We start from the raw sequence: 15,622 nt of genomic DNA, 5'->3' as shown, positions 1-15,622 counted from the left end.
AATTCAGATCTCTTAAATAATTTGTGAATTAGTAAGCCAGACCATAAATAAATTGGTAACTTTAGTGATGTAAAAAGTAAACCTTACTTCTCCTTGTTAATATTTTCAGTCATGGTAATGTAGTATTTGTTATTTTTCTGCTGCTTGTAGGGAACATTATAGAATCATTTAAGGTTTAGTTCAGAATCAGAATCATTTAAGTTAGAGTCATTTAAGTTAAGGTCTCACAGTCTGAATCAGGTTATCTCCATTAGCTTAAAATTGCCCCAGAACAGATGCTTGATTATTTTTTAGACAAATATTATTAAGAATGCCTTTTTTAAGGGAAGGAGGCAGTTAGGTTTATTTATTATTTTTTAAGTGGAGGTACTGGGGATTGAACCCAGGACCTTGTGCATGCAAGACAAGCACTCTACCACTGAGCTATACCCTCCCCCTAGACCAGTATTATTAAAACATCCTAACAGTGTCACCAGGTTCTTCAATAGCTGATCATATTTGAAAATGGAAACTATCATCCATATGATGAAGCTGTTTGTCCAAACATTCCTCTGTGATTAAGTCTCCTGGAATGTTACCAGTAAGTCTCCACCCCTATACATGTTAGACAAAAGGCTGTTTGAAAAATGCCTTTAGACACTCAAGTATAAAAGGGCTCTACATGAGCCAAATCCTGATTGTGCTGCCAGAAATCTGTTGAATGCATTCCCTTTTACTGCCTCTTCTCGCCAATTCATTTTCGTTTAAATCATAGAAGGTATATATTTCTTTATCATTTGCTTGTGGAGTATTGTGTAATGGTCATTGTATACTTGGAAGCTTTTAAAATTAAAAATGTCCCCTACAGCCAGACTTCTAAAAGCTTGAAGTCCTAGGCTTTTGATGGTTTTTCACTAGTAGATTGGAACTCACATTCTGAATTTTTCTGTCAATTTTGTGTGTGTGTGTGTGTGAGAGAGAGAGAATGAACATATGTAAAAGAATGTGTCTATTGGGAGAGTTCTCCATCCTGGCTCCCCAAGTAACAGTCTGATGTCATTGTTAATACTTTAAATACTTACAGGAATTCTTCTCCATGAGTGAGTGGAAAGTGTGTTGATGGTCTAGTGGCACCTAAGACGTAAAAATTCCATTAAAACCCCCTGTGCATACTCTTAAATATTTGTCAAAGAACAGTGTCTTGTGAGGGTTGGATAATGCTGTGTGAGTGTTAGTTTTTGTATATTGCTACTTAAATTCACCCAGTTTACTGATCTGGTTCTGGCTTTGTTCTTTGGTTCTTACCCGTGGTTATTTATCCCTGTTGAGTGGAGTTTATTTCCTAAAGTAGGAAGCGGGAGGGTGTGGGCCTTCACTGTGACCCAGTTTTACCCCATTTGGTTTCAGATGGCAGTGCTTCTGGAATGCATTCCTTGCAATGGAACTTGAGAATCTTTGCCCTTTCTGTAGAGTGGAAGGAAGTCATTCCACTGAATAGTTGATGAATAAATGAAAAAAAATTGTTTACTCCTAATGACGGTTTAGCTGAGGAATGCAAATGATGATCCATTTACATAGGGCTCTAAAGTTTAAAAGTAGTATTTCTTTTATTCCCTCAAGTACTGTGTCAGGGAAATGGGGTCATGACTCTTGTCATGTGTTACTTACAGTAGGAACTGAAGATCAGATGACTTTGCTGTTAAGCTCACGGGCTACTAAGTAGTTGGGCTGGGAATGAACCCAGGGCTCCTACCTGCTAGTGCACTGAGCTTTACTTTTACCAGAGTGATTCTCAAGATGAATTTGTAGGGTCACAATATGCTTTAGACAAATTTCCCACCTACTTATGGTAGTTTGGATATTGTGCAGTCGTAGGAATAGAGTTTCCTCAAAACCTGACCTTTCAGAATCCCTCCAGGTCCTGCTAGAGTCTTTTGTACATAGTATCAGTGTTCAGTTCTATTGTCTCTTTACTTGAGTTCCTTAATGGCAGGAATGTTCTTTTTTTTTTTTTTTTGGTAGTCCTAGGGCCTGACAAAATATGTACAGAACCATTATTTATTAAACTGAAGAGTGCAGCACTAACATTTACACATATACCTTTGACTTCTGTAGCTTTTTTCATATTTTGGATGTAGTTTTAGTTTGCTTAATTTAAAAAATATCTGGAAACTATTTTAAAACCTACTTTTAATGTGGGCAGTAAACTAGTATCATTCTAGATTTCCTAACCACTTTTTATTAGAAAACTTACAGTGTGTTCAACTTTACATACAAAAGTGATGCTTCCTTGAAGTTTATATTTTGCTGGTGGTAATGAGTTAAATTAGCCTTACTCCGTGACTGATAACATTCATTTGCAAGACGGCTCATCACTATTGAAGCAAGGAATCTGATTCCTGTGGAACTGTAGAAGGACCATCTTGGATCCAGTTAAATCAAGTATCATAGATATGTCATAAAGTACTGTCTTTGAAATGAAAAAGTGCAGTATAAATGCATATAATAATGTGTTATTGATGCTTCCAGTGTTTGAATGATAAGTCTCGATGCTTCATTTGCTATTGAAAATGGGTTAGAACATCTCCCAGTAGCAGCTTTGACATATATTTTTCTAAGGTTTATTCTTTCAGCAAATACTTGAGTACTTGCTGTGAGCCAAGAAGACAAAAGCTCATGCCTTTACTTTAGAGGCTTAAGTTCTAGGTTTGTTATGTTTAATTGAGCCACTACTGGCAGTACTATGTAGAATGAGCAAGCCATACCTGCCTAAGAGAACAAACACTGAAAGTGAACAGGAGTGAAGGAATTGGCCTCTGTTACAGGTGAATTTCATTTTATACACCATACATGTTCTTGCATGTAAATTTAATCCTATTTTGAATGCAGTGGGACACGTCACTGTGGGAGAAAACCTGTGGTGAATTCTTTTACAATTAAGGAATCATCTCACCCAGTTTGTAATCACCTGATCTGTTAGTTGGTGGATTGGGGAAAACTAACATTTACTGAAGGCCAAGTATGTGCCTTGTATTGTGCTAGGAAAGTTTTTACAAATGTTATTTAATCTTAAGGGTTTTATGAGGAAAAAGTTAATCATTTTACAAGTGAGGAGACTGAACCCAGGGAGACTGGCGCCCACTGTGTCTTTTTAAGTTGTGAATTGAGGTAGAGGTGTTACCAATATACAGGTTGCATGGGTGGAAAGATTTTAAATTGTTACCTATCTTTTTAAACAGTAGATTTGTTTCTCAAGTTGTGGTAAAAATATCTTTTGGCAGAAAAGACTTAGAAATGTGGGATGCGATGCTGTTTAATACTATTGCTCATTGTAAGTCATGACAACTGATACCAAAAAAAATTTAAAAAGGGCTGAAGCACAGCTGTCCAAGTCCAATAGAAGTGTAATGCAAGCTTACATATGTGGTTTAGTAAAAAGCAAAGATGAAATTTTATTAACTCAATATATCTAAAATATTGTTTCAACATATAATCTAAATTAATTACTAATTTCTTTTCCTATTTTTAAAAAAACTAAATCTACCAAATTCAGTGTGTATTTTATACTTACATCTCAGTTTAGACTAGCCATATTTCAAATTCTCAGTAGCCACATGTGGCTTGTAGCTACGGTATAGACAGTGCAGGTCTAATAGTTAAATAATGGCAAAGACTTTTTGAAGCTGGACTTTGTAATCTCATATGTATGATTAATGTGTAAGTGATGAGGAAACAAAACAAATAAATTATTTTTTGTCTTTTGGCAGAGAAGAACGAAGGGGATCTTACGACTATAGCCAAGATCGTACATATTATGAGAATGTTCGTACTCCAGGCACATATCCTGAGGATTCCAGACGGGACTATCCAGCTCGAGGGAGAGAGTTTTATTCAGAATGGGAAACTTACCAAGGAGACTACTATGAATCACGGTATTATGATGATCCCCGGGAATATAGGGATTACAGAAATGATCCTTATGAACAAGATATTCGGGAATACAGTTACAGGCAAAGGGAACGGGAAAGAGAACGTGAAAGATTTGAGTCTGACCGGGACAGAGACCACGAGAGGAGGCCAATTGAACGCAGTCAGAGTCCAGTGCACTTGCGACGCCCACAGAGTCCTGGAGCATCACCCTCACAGTCAGAGAGATTGCCTAGTGATTCTGAGAGGAGGATTTACAGCCGATCCTCGGACCGGAGTGGAAGCTGTAGCTCACTTTCCCCTCCAAGATATGAGAAACTTGACAAGCCTCGTTTGGAACGCTATACAAAAAATGAAAAGACTGATAAAGAACGAACTTTTGATTCTGAGAGAGTAGAAAGAGAGAGGCGCTTAATAAGGAAGGAAAAAGTGGAAAAGGATAAAACTGACAAGCAGAAACGAAAAGGAAAAGTTCATTCCCCTAGTTCTCAGTCTTCAGAAACAGACCAAGAAAACGAGAGAGAACAGAGTCCTGAAAAATCTAGGAGTTCAAATAAACTGAGCAGAGAGAAAGCTGACAAAGAAGGAGTAGCAAAAAACCGCTTGGAACTGATGCCTTGTGTGGTTTTGACTCGAGTGAAAGAAAAAGAGGGGAAAGTTATTGACCACCCTCCTTTGGAAAAGTTAAAAGCCAAGCTTGATAATGACACTGTCAAGTCTTCTGCCCTAGATCAGAAACTTCAGGTCTCTCAAACAGAGCCTGCAAAATCTGAGTTGTCGAAACTAGAATCTGTTAGGATGAAAATGCCAAAGGAAAAGGGGCTTTCAAGCCACGTAGAAGTGGCAGATAAGGAAGGCAGGCCTAAACCCAGGAAGCACCTAAAACCAGAGCAGAGTGCTGACGGGGTGAGTGCTGTGGATCTGGAGAAGCTGGAAGCAAGGAAAAGGCGTTTTGCAGATTCCAGTTTGAAAGCAGAAAGGCAAAAATCAGAAGTCAAGAAAAGTAGTCCAGAGATGGAGGATGCTCGGGTGCTTTTAAAAAAGCAGCCTGACATATCAAGAGATGTCATTCTGCTGAGGGAAGGAGAGTCTGAAAGAAAGCCTGTGAGGAAAGAAATTCTTAAAAGAGAATCTAAAAAAATCAAACTAGACAGACTTAATGCTGTTCCCAGCCCCAAAGACTGTCAGGAGCTTGCCAGTATTTCTGTTGCGACTGGCTCAAGGCCCAGCTCAGACCTACAAGCAAGGCTGGGAGAACCAGTAGGTGAATCTGTGGAAAACCAAGAAATCCAGCCAAAAAAACCCACTCCCTCCAAACCACAGCTCAAACAGCTGCAGCTATTAGATGATCAAGGACCAGACAGAGAAGATAATAGGAAAAACTATTGCAGTCTTCGTGATGAAACACTTGAGTGTAAATCAGGCCAAGAGAAACCACATTCAGTAAATACTGAAGAAAAAATTGGCATAGATATTGATCACACGCAGAGTTACCGAAAACAAATGGAGCAGAGTCGTAGAAAACAGCAGATGGAGATGGAAATAGCCAAGTCTGAAAAGTTCGGCAGTCCTAAAAAGGATGTGGATGAATATGAAAGACGTAGTCTTGTTCATGAGGTAGGCAAACCCCCTCAGGATGTCACTGACGACTCTCCTCCCAGCAAAAAGAAAAGGATGGACCACGTCGATTTTGACATCAGCACTAAGAGAGAGAGGAACTACAGAAGTTCACGCCAAATCAGTGAAGATTCTGAAAGAACTGGTGGTTCTCCTAGTATCCGACATGGTTCCTTCCATGAAGATGATGACCCCATTGGCTCCCCTAGGCTAATGTCATTAAAAGGGTCTCCTAAAGTAGATGAAAAAAGTCTCCCCTATTCTAACATAACAGTCAGGGAAGAGTCCTTAAAATTTAATCCTTATGATTCTAGCAGGAGAGAACAGATGGCAGACATGGCTAAAATAAAGCTATCTGTCTTGAATTCTGAAGATGAGCTAAATCGGTGGGACTCTCAAACGAAACAAGATGCCAGCAAATTCGATGTGAGTTTCCCAAACACCATAATTAAGAGAGACAGCCTCCGAAAGAGGTCTGTACGTGACTTGGAACCTGGTGAGGTGCCTTCTGATTCTGATGAGGATGGTGAACACAAATCTCACTCTCCCAGAGCCTCTGCGTTATATGAAAGCTCTCGATTGTCTTTTTTATTGAGGGACAGAGAAGACAAACTACGTGAGAGAGATGAAAGACTCTCCAGTTCTTTAGAAAGGAACAAATTTTATTCTTTTGCATTGGATAAGACAATCACCCCAGACACCAAGGCTTTGCTTGAAAGAGCTAAATCCCTCTCTTCATCCCGAGAAGAAAATTGGTCTTTTCTTGATTGGGACTCGCGATTTGCTAATTTTCGAAACAACAAAGATAAAGAAAAGGTTGACTCTGCTCCAAGACCTATTCCATCCTGGTACATGAAAAAGAAGAAAATTCGGACTGATTCAGAAGGAAAAATGGATGATAAAAAAGATGACCATAAAGAAGAAGAACAGGAAAGGCAAGAATTATTTGCTTCTCGTTTTTTACACAGCTCAATCTTCGAACAAGATTCCAAGCGACTACAGCATCTAGAGAGAAAAGACGAAGAACCTGACCTCGTTTCTGGCAGGTTATATGGGAGGCAGGCATCTGATGGAGTGAATAGCACAGCCGATCTGATCCAAGAGCCGGTAGTGCTTTTCCATAGCAGATTTATGGAACTCACACGGATGCAACAGAAAGAAAAAGAAAAAGACCAAAAACCCCAAGAGGCTGAGAAACAGGAAGATACAGAGGATCACCCCAAGACTCCAGAATCTGCTCCTGAGAATAAAGAGTCAGAACTGAAAACTCCATCTTCGACGGGGCCTCCGAGTGTCACAGTTGCAGCCCCAGAGTCAGCATCACCATCGCTGGAGAAGACAGCTGGTGAAAAAACAGGAGAGGTGCCTTCGGTGACAGAAGAGAAGGCCACGGAGCCAGACTCTGTGTCAGAAGAAGCGAAACCTGTATCTGACCTGGCTCCTGTCACTGCAGAGCAACCTGAACAGGCAGACTTGCCCCCAGGAGTAGACACCAGGAAAGATGTCGCCGAGACTCCTTTAGCTGTTGAAGAAAGCTCATCAGTTGATCACCTGCCTTGTCTGGACGCCAAGCCTCCAACTCCTGGGGCCTCATTTTCCCAGGTAGAGAGCAGTGTAGAGCCAGAACCTGACAGTTCCCAAACACTTTCAAAACCAGCGCAGAAGCCTGAGGAAGCTGATGAGCCAAAAGTGGAAAAGCCAGACTCAGCTGCGAATGTTGAACCTAATGCAAACCCAAAAGCTGAAGCTGTTCCTGAGGTTCCGCCTCAGGCTCCTGAAGATGCAGAGGCTGACCCTCCAGTTGCCGCAAAGGATAAAAAGCCAAACAAAAGTAAACGTTCCAAGACCCCTGTTCAGGCAGCTGCAGCAAGTATGGTGGAGAAGCCAGTCACGAGGAAGAGTGAGAGGATAGACCGGGAAAAGCTCAAGCGGTCCAATTCTCCTCGGGGAGAAGCACAGAAGCTTTTAGAATTGAAGATGGAGGCAGAGAAGATTACAAGGACTGCCTCTAAAAACATGGCTGCGGACCCTGAACACCCTGAGCCAAGCTTGCCCCTCAGCCGGACCAGGCGCCGGAATGTCAGGAGTGTCTACGCGACCATGGGTGACCATGAGAGCCGCTCGCCAGTCAAGGAGCCCGTCGAGCAACCGCGAGTGACCAGGAAGAGACTGGAGCGAGAGCTTCAGGAGGCTGCGGTGGTTCCCACCACCCCTCGGAGGGGAAGGCCTCCAAAAACACGCCGTCGAGCTGATGAAGATGATGAGACTGAGGCGAAAGAACCTGTTGAAACAGTCAAACCAGCCGAGGGATGGAGATCCCCCCGATCCCAAAAAGTAGCTGCTGGTGGCCAACAAGGGAAGAGGGGGAAAAATGAACCGAAAGTTGATGCTGAACGTCCTGAGGCCACCACTGAGGTGGGTCCCCAAGTAAACGTGAAAGAAAATAACACAAAATCCAAGGCTGATAAAGAAGAAGCAGGAAGTGAACAGAAACGTGACAAAAAAGAAATTGGCACAGACAGGAATCCACCAGAAGCCCCCCCAGTTGAAGTGGTGGAGAAAAAAACAGCCCCTGAGAAAAACTCCAAGTCAAAGAGAGGAAGATCTCGGAACTCTAGGTCAGCGGTGGACAAATCTGCAAATCTGAAAAATTTGGAAGCCACTGTAAGTCCCAGTGTGGCTGCAGGCCCTGCAGGGCCACCGGTGGAAAAGGAAGCTGGGGTCGTGGCAGTTTCCCCTGAGAAGAGCGAGAGTCCTCAAAAGGAGGGTAGTTTATCATCGCAGTTGAACAGTGAACCAGCTGACCTGGGCAAGGAACCAGAGAAGGAAGAAGATGTTTCTGCCTCTAAGCCATCCCCAGAAGCAAATCAGTTAGCCAAGCAGATGGAGCTGGAGCAGGCCGTGGAGAACATCGAGAAGCTCACGGAAACGTCAGCCCCCGCGGCCTTCAAGGCGGCAGCCACAGATGCCCCGGAGGGCCTCTCCACAGAGGATGGGGACAAGCCCGCACACCAAGCCAGCGAAACAGAGCTGGCTGCAGCCATTGGTTCCATCATAAATGACATTTCTGGGGAGCCAGAAAACTTCCCAGCACCTCCACCATTCCCTGCAGAATCTCAGACAGATCTGCAGCCTCCAGAGGAAGGAATGGAGCCCGAGACCGATGAGGCTGTGTCTGGCATCTTAGAGACTGAGGTTGCCACAGAGTCTTCTAGGCCACCAGGCAGTGCACCTGACCCCACAGTGGGCCCAGCAGATACCAAGGAAGCCAAAGAGAGCGGCAGCGAAACCTCCCTCCCAGTGCCAGAAGCCAAGGGATCAAAAGAGGCAGAAGTGACTCTTGCTCGGAAAGACAAAGGGCGCCAGAAGACAAGTCGATCACGCCGCAAACGGAATACAAGCAAGAAAACGGGGGGCGCCGCAGAGACGCATGTCTCCGAACCTGACCAAGTTCAAAGCAAGAGCCCTGCTGCAAATGAGGGGGCAACGATACCGCCCCTAGAAACTCCACAGGAGGAAAAGCAGAGTGACGGGCCCCAGTCCACTCCCTCTGAGTCTTGTGCTTCTGACCCAGGCAAGACTCCATCCATGGAAAGTTTGTCCCAAGAAAGCAGTGTTGAAGAAAAGACTCCAACCAAAGCATCTGCTCTCCCAGACCTTCCCCCTCCCTCACAGCCAGCCCCCGTGGATGATGAGCCTCAAGCCAGATTCAGGGTACATTCCATCATCGAAAGTGACCCAGTGACCCCGCCCAGTGACTCTAGCATGCCTACCCCCACAATTCCTTCTGTAACTGCAGCAAAGCTCCCACCCCCAATTACTGCTGGGGGTGTCCCACACCAGAGTCCCCCTCCCAAGGTGACAGAGTGGATCACAAGGCAGGAGGAGCCACGGGCGCAGTCCACCCCATCTCCAGCTCTTCCCCCAGACACAAAGGCCTCTGACATCGACACCAGCTCCAGCACGCTGAGAAAGATCCTCATGGACCCTAAGTACGTGTCTGCTACGGGCGTCACTTCCACGAGTGTCACAACTGCCATTGCAGAGCCTGTAAGTGCCACCCCTTGCCTGCATGAGACCCTGCCCCCTCCAGTGGAATCTAAAAAGCCGCTTTTAGAGGAAAAACCAGCAGCTCCAGTAACTAACACCTCCGACACCCAGGCCTCAGAAGTTCCAGTAGCTGCTGACAAAGAGAAGGTTACTCCAGTTATTGCTCCCAAAATTACTTCTGTTATTAGCCGAATGCCTGTCAGCATTGATTTGGAGAATTCACAAAAGATAACTCTGGCAAAACCAGCTCCACAAACCCTGACTGGCCTGGTGAGTGCCCTGACCGGCCTGGTCAATGTCTCCCTGGTCCCAGTGAACGCACTGACTGGCCCAGTGAATGCACTGAAAGGCCCTGTGAAGGGCTCGGTGGCCACGCTGAAAGGCTTGGTGAACACTCCTGCTGGCCCTGTGAATGTCCTAAAGGGACCAGTGAATGTTCTCACGGGGCCAGTGAATGTCCTCACCACTCCAGTGAACGCCGCCACCAGTGTGGTGAACGCCGCCACAGGTGCAGTGAATGCTGCCACGGGCGCAGTGAACGCCAGCGCAGGTGCGGTGACGGTCACAGCGGGTGCGGTGACTTCGGCATCTGGAGGGGTGACTGCCACAACAGCGGGTGCAGTGACTGTGGCGGGGGCAGTGATTGCACCATCAAAGTGCAAACAGAGACCCAGTGCTACTGACAACAGTCGGTTCCACCCGGGGTCTATGTCTGTGATTGACGAACGTCCGGCAGACACTGGCTCTGGCGCTGGGCTGCGTGTGAACACTTCAGAAGGGGTGGTACTCCTGAGCTATTCAGGGCAGAAGACTGAAGGCCCACAGCGGATCAGTGCCAAGATTAGCCAGATCCCCCCAGCAAGTGCGATGGACATTGAATTTCAGCAGTCGGTATCCAAGTCCCAGGTCAAACCAGACTCTGTCACGCCCTCGCAGCCTCCACCCAAAGGCCCTCAGGCGCCTTCAGGCTACGCAAATGTGGCCACCCATTCTACTCTGGTGCTAACTGCCCAGACGTACAACGCATCTCCTGTGATTTCATCTGTTAAAGCTGATCGTCCGTCCTTGGAGAAGCCTGAGCCCATTCACCTCTCTGTGTCCACACCTGTCACCCAGGGCGGCACGGTGAAGGTCCTCACCCAGGGCATAAACACACCCCCAGTGCTGGTTCACAACCAGCTGGTCCTCACCCCAAGCATAGTCACCACTAACAAAAAGCTTGCTGACCCCGTCACCCTCAAAATAGAGACCAAGGTCCTTCAGCCGGCTAACCTGGGGTCCACTCTTACACCCCACCATCCCCCTGCTCTGCCCAGCAAACTGCCTTCAGAAGTGAACCACGTCACCTCGGGGCCCACTACCCCAACTGATCGAACTGTCTCCCACTTGGCGGCCACAAAGCCAGATGCTCATTCCCCTCGACCCAGTGGGCCTGCTCCATCCCCGTTCCCGAGGGCGTGCCAACCCAGCAGCACCACGTCCACTGCCCTCTCCACTAACGCCACAGTAATGCTGGCTGCAGGCATTCCTGTGCCTCAGTTCATCTCTAGCATACACCCAGAGCAGTCTGTCATCATGCCGCCCCACAGCATCACCCAGACTGTGTCCCTCAGCCACCTGTCCCAGGGCGAGGTGAGGATGAACACGCCCACGCTGCCCAGCATCACCTACAGCATCCGGCCAGAGACTCTTCACTCTCCTCGAGCACCCCTGCAGCCCCAGCAGATAGAGGTCCGGGCCCCGCAGCGTGCGGGCACCCCCCAGCCAGCCACAGCTGGTGTGCCCGCCCTGGCCTCCCAGCACCCTCCGGAGGAAGAGGTGCATTACCACCTCCCTGTTGCTCGAGCCACAGCCCCTGTGCAGTCGGAGGTGCTGGTCATGCAGTCTGAGTACCGACTGCACCCATACACCGTGCCCCGGGACGTGAGGATCATGGTACATCCCCACGTGACGGCCGTCAGCGAGCAGCCCAGGGCGGCAGATGGGGTAGTGAAGGTGCCACCAGCCAGCAAGACCCCTCAGCAGCCAGGAAAAGAGGCTGCCAAGACGGCAGATGCCAAAGCTGCCCCTGCCCCCACCCCTCACAGTGAGGCCCGCATCCTCACAGTCACCCCCAGCAACCAGCTCCAGGGGCTGCCCCTGACCCCGCCTGTGGTGGTGACTCACGGGGTGCAGATCGTGCACTCCAGCGGGGAGCTGTTTCAAGAGTACAGGTACGGGGACATCCGCACCTACCACGGCCCGGCTCAGCTCACGCACACGCAGTTTCCTGCTGCTGCCTCCATTGGCCTGCCTTCCCGGACCAAGGCCCCTGCTCAGGTGAGAGTACCAAAAACCTGCCTTCCGGTCCAGGTAGTGCCGGAGGTGCCAGGTCCCAAAAATACGTTGTTGTTTTTGTGGGTTTAGAGAGGAACTCCCTAAATCTGGGGATGAAGGGATCAGATCATAGCACAAGGAGCCAGGGACATGGAGGGAGTTCTTTGTGGGAACAGGTGGAGAGGTGGGGGGTGGGCAACAGGTGACCTGCTTATACCAGAACCCTCAATCCTGAATGCCCAAGAGCATGTCAGTCCGGGTGAAGTCCTTTCTGGGGGCCTGGCCCACAGGAGAGGCCCCGCAGCTGACCTGCCTGGGAGCCCAGGGCTGGCCGACTAGGGGCAGGGTATCGTGCATAACTGAATCTCTGCCCCTCTCTCTTCCCGCCCAACACCCAGGGCCCCGCTCCCGAAGGCGAGCCCTTACAGCCCGCTCAGCCTGCGCAGTCCGCACAGCCTCTCCAGCCCATGCCGCCCGCACAGCCTGCCCAGCCCACGCAGCCCTGCCAGCCCTCCCAGCTCGGCCAGCCGGGCCAGCCAGCAAGCGGCAAGATCCCTCCGGTCTCCCAGGAGGCGAAGGGGACCCAGACGGGAGTAGAGCAGCCTCGCCTCCCAAACGTACCTGCAAACAGGCCAGCTGAGCCTCACGTTCAGGTCCAGAGGGCGCAGGCGGAAACAAGCCAGACCTCCTATCCCTCCCCTGTGTCTGTTTCCATGAAGCCTGACCTCCCGGCACCTCTCCCCACTCAGGCTGCCCCAAAGCAGCCGTTGTTCGTCCCGACAACCTCAGGCCCCAGCACCCCTCCAGGACTTGCTCTGCCACTTGCTGAAGCCCAGCCCGCCCCCAAACAAGATTCCTCTCCACACTTGACTTCCCAGAGGCCTGTGGACATGGTCCAGCTTCTGAAGGTAAGCCCGGGCAGGGCCTTCCCTTCCACCCTCCGAGCTTTGTGCTGTGTTCAGTGTCTTTAAGATCCCCACTTAGACCAGCAGGCTGCTGCCTAGGGCCATGGCCAGCATGGCTCTCTTCTCCAGCCCTGAGCTCACTTCTGTTTGTTTCCCTGTAAGCAGAAGTACCCGATCGTGTGGCAGGGCCTCCTTGCCCTCAAGAATGACACAGCTGCTGTGCAGCTCCACTTTGTCTCTGGCAACAATGTCCTGGCCCATCGGTCCCTGCCCCTTTCTGAAGGAGGACCCCCACTAAGGATTGCCCAGAGGATGCGGCTGGAGGCCTCACAGCTGGAAGGTGTTGCCCGAAGGATGACGGTAAGACTTGGGCCCAGGTGGGCAATTGCCCACCCCCAGGGAGGGAAAGGGGTGGCCCCTACTGCCTGTCTCCCTGGCTCAGCATGGGGTGCAGTCATGGCATTCTTGGACTGGATGGTAAAGGGAATGTTCTGTCTCCACTGGGTGTGAAGTGCTTCTAGACCCAGAGACCAGGCTTATTTTCACTCAGCAGATACGGGGGTGGACTTGAACACCATCTCAGAGGTGGGGGCTTTTGTGACTCTTCCTGGGCTGCTGTTTTGTGAGGTGGCACTGATCACTGATGGCTGCCTCTGCCCCAGGTGGAGACAGATTACTGTCTGCTGCTGGCTCTGCCCTGTGGCCGTGACCAAGAGGACGTCGTGAGCCAGACTGAGTCCCTCAAGGCTGCCTTCATCACGTATCTGCAGGCCAAGCAGGCGGCAGGGATCATCAACGTTCCGAACCCTGGCTCCAATCAGGTGAGCCCCGTGCCCAGTATCCTGCCTCCGCACACACACAGGTGGGGCTGGTCTGGGCTGGTCAGGTGGTCTGACTGACTTGGTGCCGTGGGCTGCCAAGTGCCAACTAGAGTAGTCCAGGAAAGTGTCCCAGAGGAGGTGGACAAAGGGGCATTCTGGATAGAGACAGCAGGCGGTCTGCCATCGCCCATCCTGGAGACAGTCGAAGGACAGCCAAGACAGCAGAGGTTCTTCTTTAGCTTAATGAAATAGAAGAGGTTCCCAGGGGTTAGTTCATGTTAGTCTCCTGATGCCTGGATTCTTCTGGCAGACAAAGTCTTGGTGACGTTAGCTGGTTGGGAAATTGACTCAACCTGGCTCTTTGTGTTGGGCTTTTCTTTGGGGCTCCTGATTGGAAATGTTTAAGGGAAGACTGGTCGTGGGGTGGGTGATGTGAAGACAGGGCCCCTGATTGGAAATGTTTAAGGGAAGACTGGTCGTGGGGTGGGTGATGTGAAGACAGGAGGTCCCATTTTTGTCTCTCGTCCCCTTCTCCAGCCTGCCTATGTGCTGCAGATCTTCCCGCCCTGTGAGTTCTCTGAGAGTCACCTGTCCCGTCTGGCCCCTGACCTCCTGGCCAGCATCTCCAACATTTCTCCCCACCTCATGATTGTCATTGCCTCTGTGTGAGCCACTGAATGGTTACCACTTGGTGTATCTTCCTGAGGCTCTGCAGCAAAAAAAAAAAAGAGAGAGAGAAAGAAAAAAATCCCACAGGACAACCCAGCCAAGTGGAGGAAGAAGCTGCCGACGGGGATAGACTCCACTGCCAGACGCCCAGCCTCACCCTCCTGCTCGCCCGCCCGGCTCAGTTGGACAGACCCCTCTGGGCAGTGGTGCTGCTACTTGTATGTTTACATGACATTTAGCCCAAGGACAGATCACCAACCGATGGACTTGCAGACACCTTGAGGCTGGGTTTCTCTCTCCTCTTTCTGGAGAAAAGGAACAGGGCAGTGGATCTTGATTTTGTTTTTGTTTTTGTTTTTTTGTTTTTAAGAAACAAAACAGAACTGCCTTTGCACTAAATTAGTGACTTGGACTTTTGCACAGTGAAGACAGGCTGTGATGCTCTGGATGTCTTGGTGTATGTGAACACACATCGTGGACTCTCACGCAGGACTTCGATCTTCTGCTGAAACCTCGGGGTCAAGGAACATTTCATTGGGTTGTTTTGTCCCCACCCCACCCTTCCCCTTGCTCATCTGGATGTGTCACCTTTCTTAATTCTCCTGCCTCCATCATCTTAGAATCACCCAGGATGTACAGTTTACAATCAGAAAAGAGCAAACGGAAGGACTCTCTTTCTCGGTGGAATATGCAGAACTTGGGATGTGTGTATATATAAATATATAATATATATAAATATATATAATACTGACTTAAAAAAATCAAATTCCCTGACATACATTTTTTTTAATCTGTGCCAAAAATGTGTTTTCAGAAAAAATCTTATTTTCATACTCAGACTTTGTATTGTCACTCATTTGTATAAGTGTGCTTCGTTACAGCACGGGCCCCGCCCCTGCAATTTGGAAGTGTCACACACACACAAAAAGACTGTACAAAAAGACTGGCTTCCCCTCTTCCTGTGACCTTGACCTCTCCCCCAACTTCCTAACACTTATTAATTTATGAAACTTTCTCAGCGCAGTTTTGTTTTGTGTGTCCATTGGATTACAAACTTTATTAAAAAATACAAAACACGTCAAGTGTGAATGTGATTGTCACTTGGACAAGAGGGCCAAGGACCCTTGGCTTATGGGAACTGCTAGCTCTCCTCCCATTTTTGCTTTCTTACCCTCCTATCAAGTCTGTCTATGGGACCTATTTCCTTTCTTCCACTAATCCTCCCCAAGGATCATTTTTATCTGGTTCAAAAATGATTTTCATCTCAGAACTAGAACCATTTTTCCGTGCTGTGGTGTAAATCTGACGCTTGAAGATCCCATCTGGCTCCTGGGTAAT

General features: G+C 48.3%; 1 protein-coding gene and 1 non-coding gene across 5 annotated transcripts in view; one reads left to right on the top strand and one right to left on the bottom strand.

The window, feature by feature from the left end:
• SPEN (spen family transcriptional repressor) overlaps nt 1-15,361 on the top strand; it is a 76,365-nt gene extending 61,004 nt beyond the window's left edge. For 3 of the 4 annotated variants that reach the window (XM_045518496.2, XM_045518497.2, XM_045518498.2), the window contains 5 exons: nt 3,747-11,892; nt 12,288-12,797; nt 12,957-13,154; nt 13,457-13,615; nt 14,153-15,361. In XM_045518496.2, the coding sequence (XP_045374452.2) occupies nt 3,747-11,892; nt 12,288-12,797; nt 12,957-13,154; nt 13,457-13,615; nt 14,153-14,284 (9,145 nt within the window). In that variant the 3' untranslated portion in view covers nt 14,285-15,361. The remainder of the gene's footprint in view (nt 1-3,746; nt 11,893-12,287; nt 12,798-12,956; nt 13,155-13,456; nt 13,616-14,152) is intronic. The other variant, XM_010957490.3, reaches the window with a different exon arrangement.
• TRNAA-UGC (transfer RNA alanine (anticodon UGC)) lies at nt 362-434 on the bottom strand. The gene has a single exon. It is a non-coding gene; the product is annotated as a tRNA-Ala (tRNA).
• Nucleotides 15,362-15,622: the final 261 nt, after the last annotated feature.

This window comes from Camelus bactrianus, chromosome 13, assembly GCF_048773025.1.
Source record: "Camelus bactrianus isolate YW-2024 breed Bactrian camel chromosome 13, ASM4877302v1, whole genome shotgun sequence".
Classification (NCBI taxonomy): Eukaryota; Metazoa; Chordata; class Mammalia; order Artiodactyla; family Camelidae; genus Camelus; species Camelus bactrianus.
Note: the sequence above shows the minus strand (reverse complement) of the source record. Positions and strands in the feature narration are given on the sequence as shown.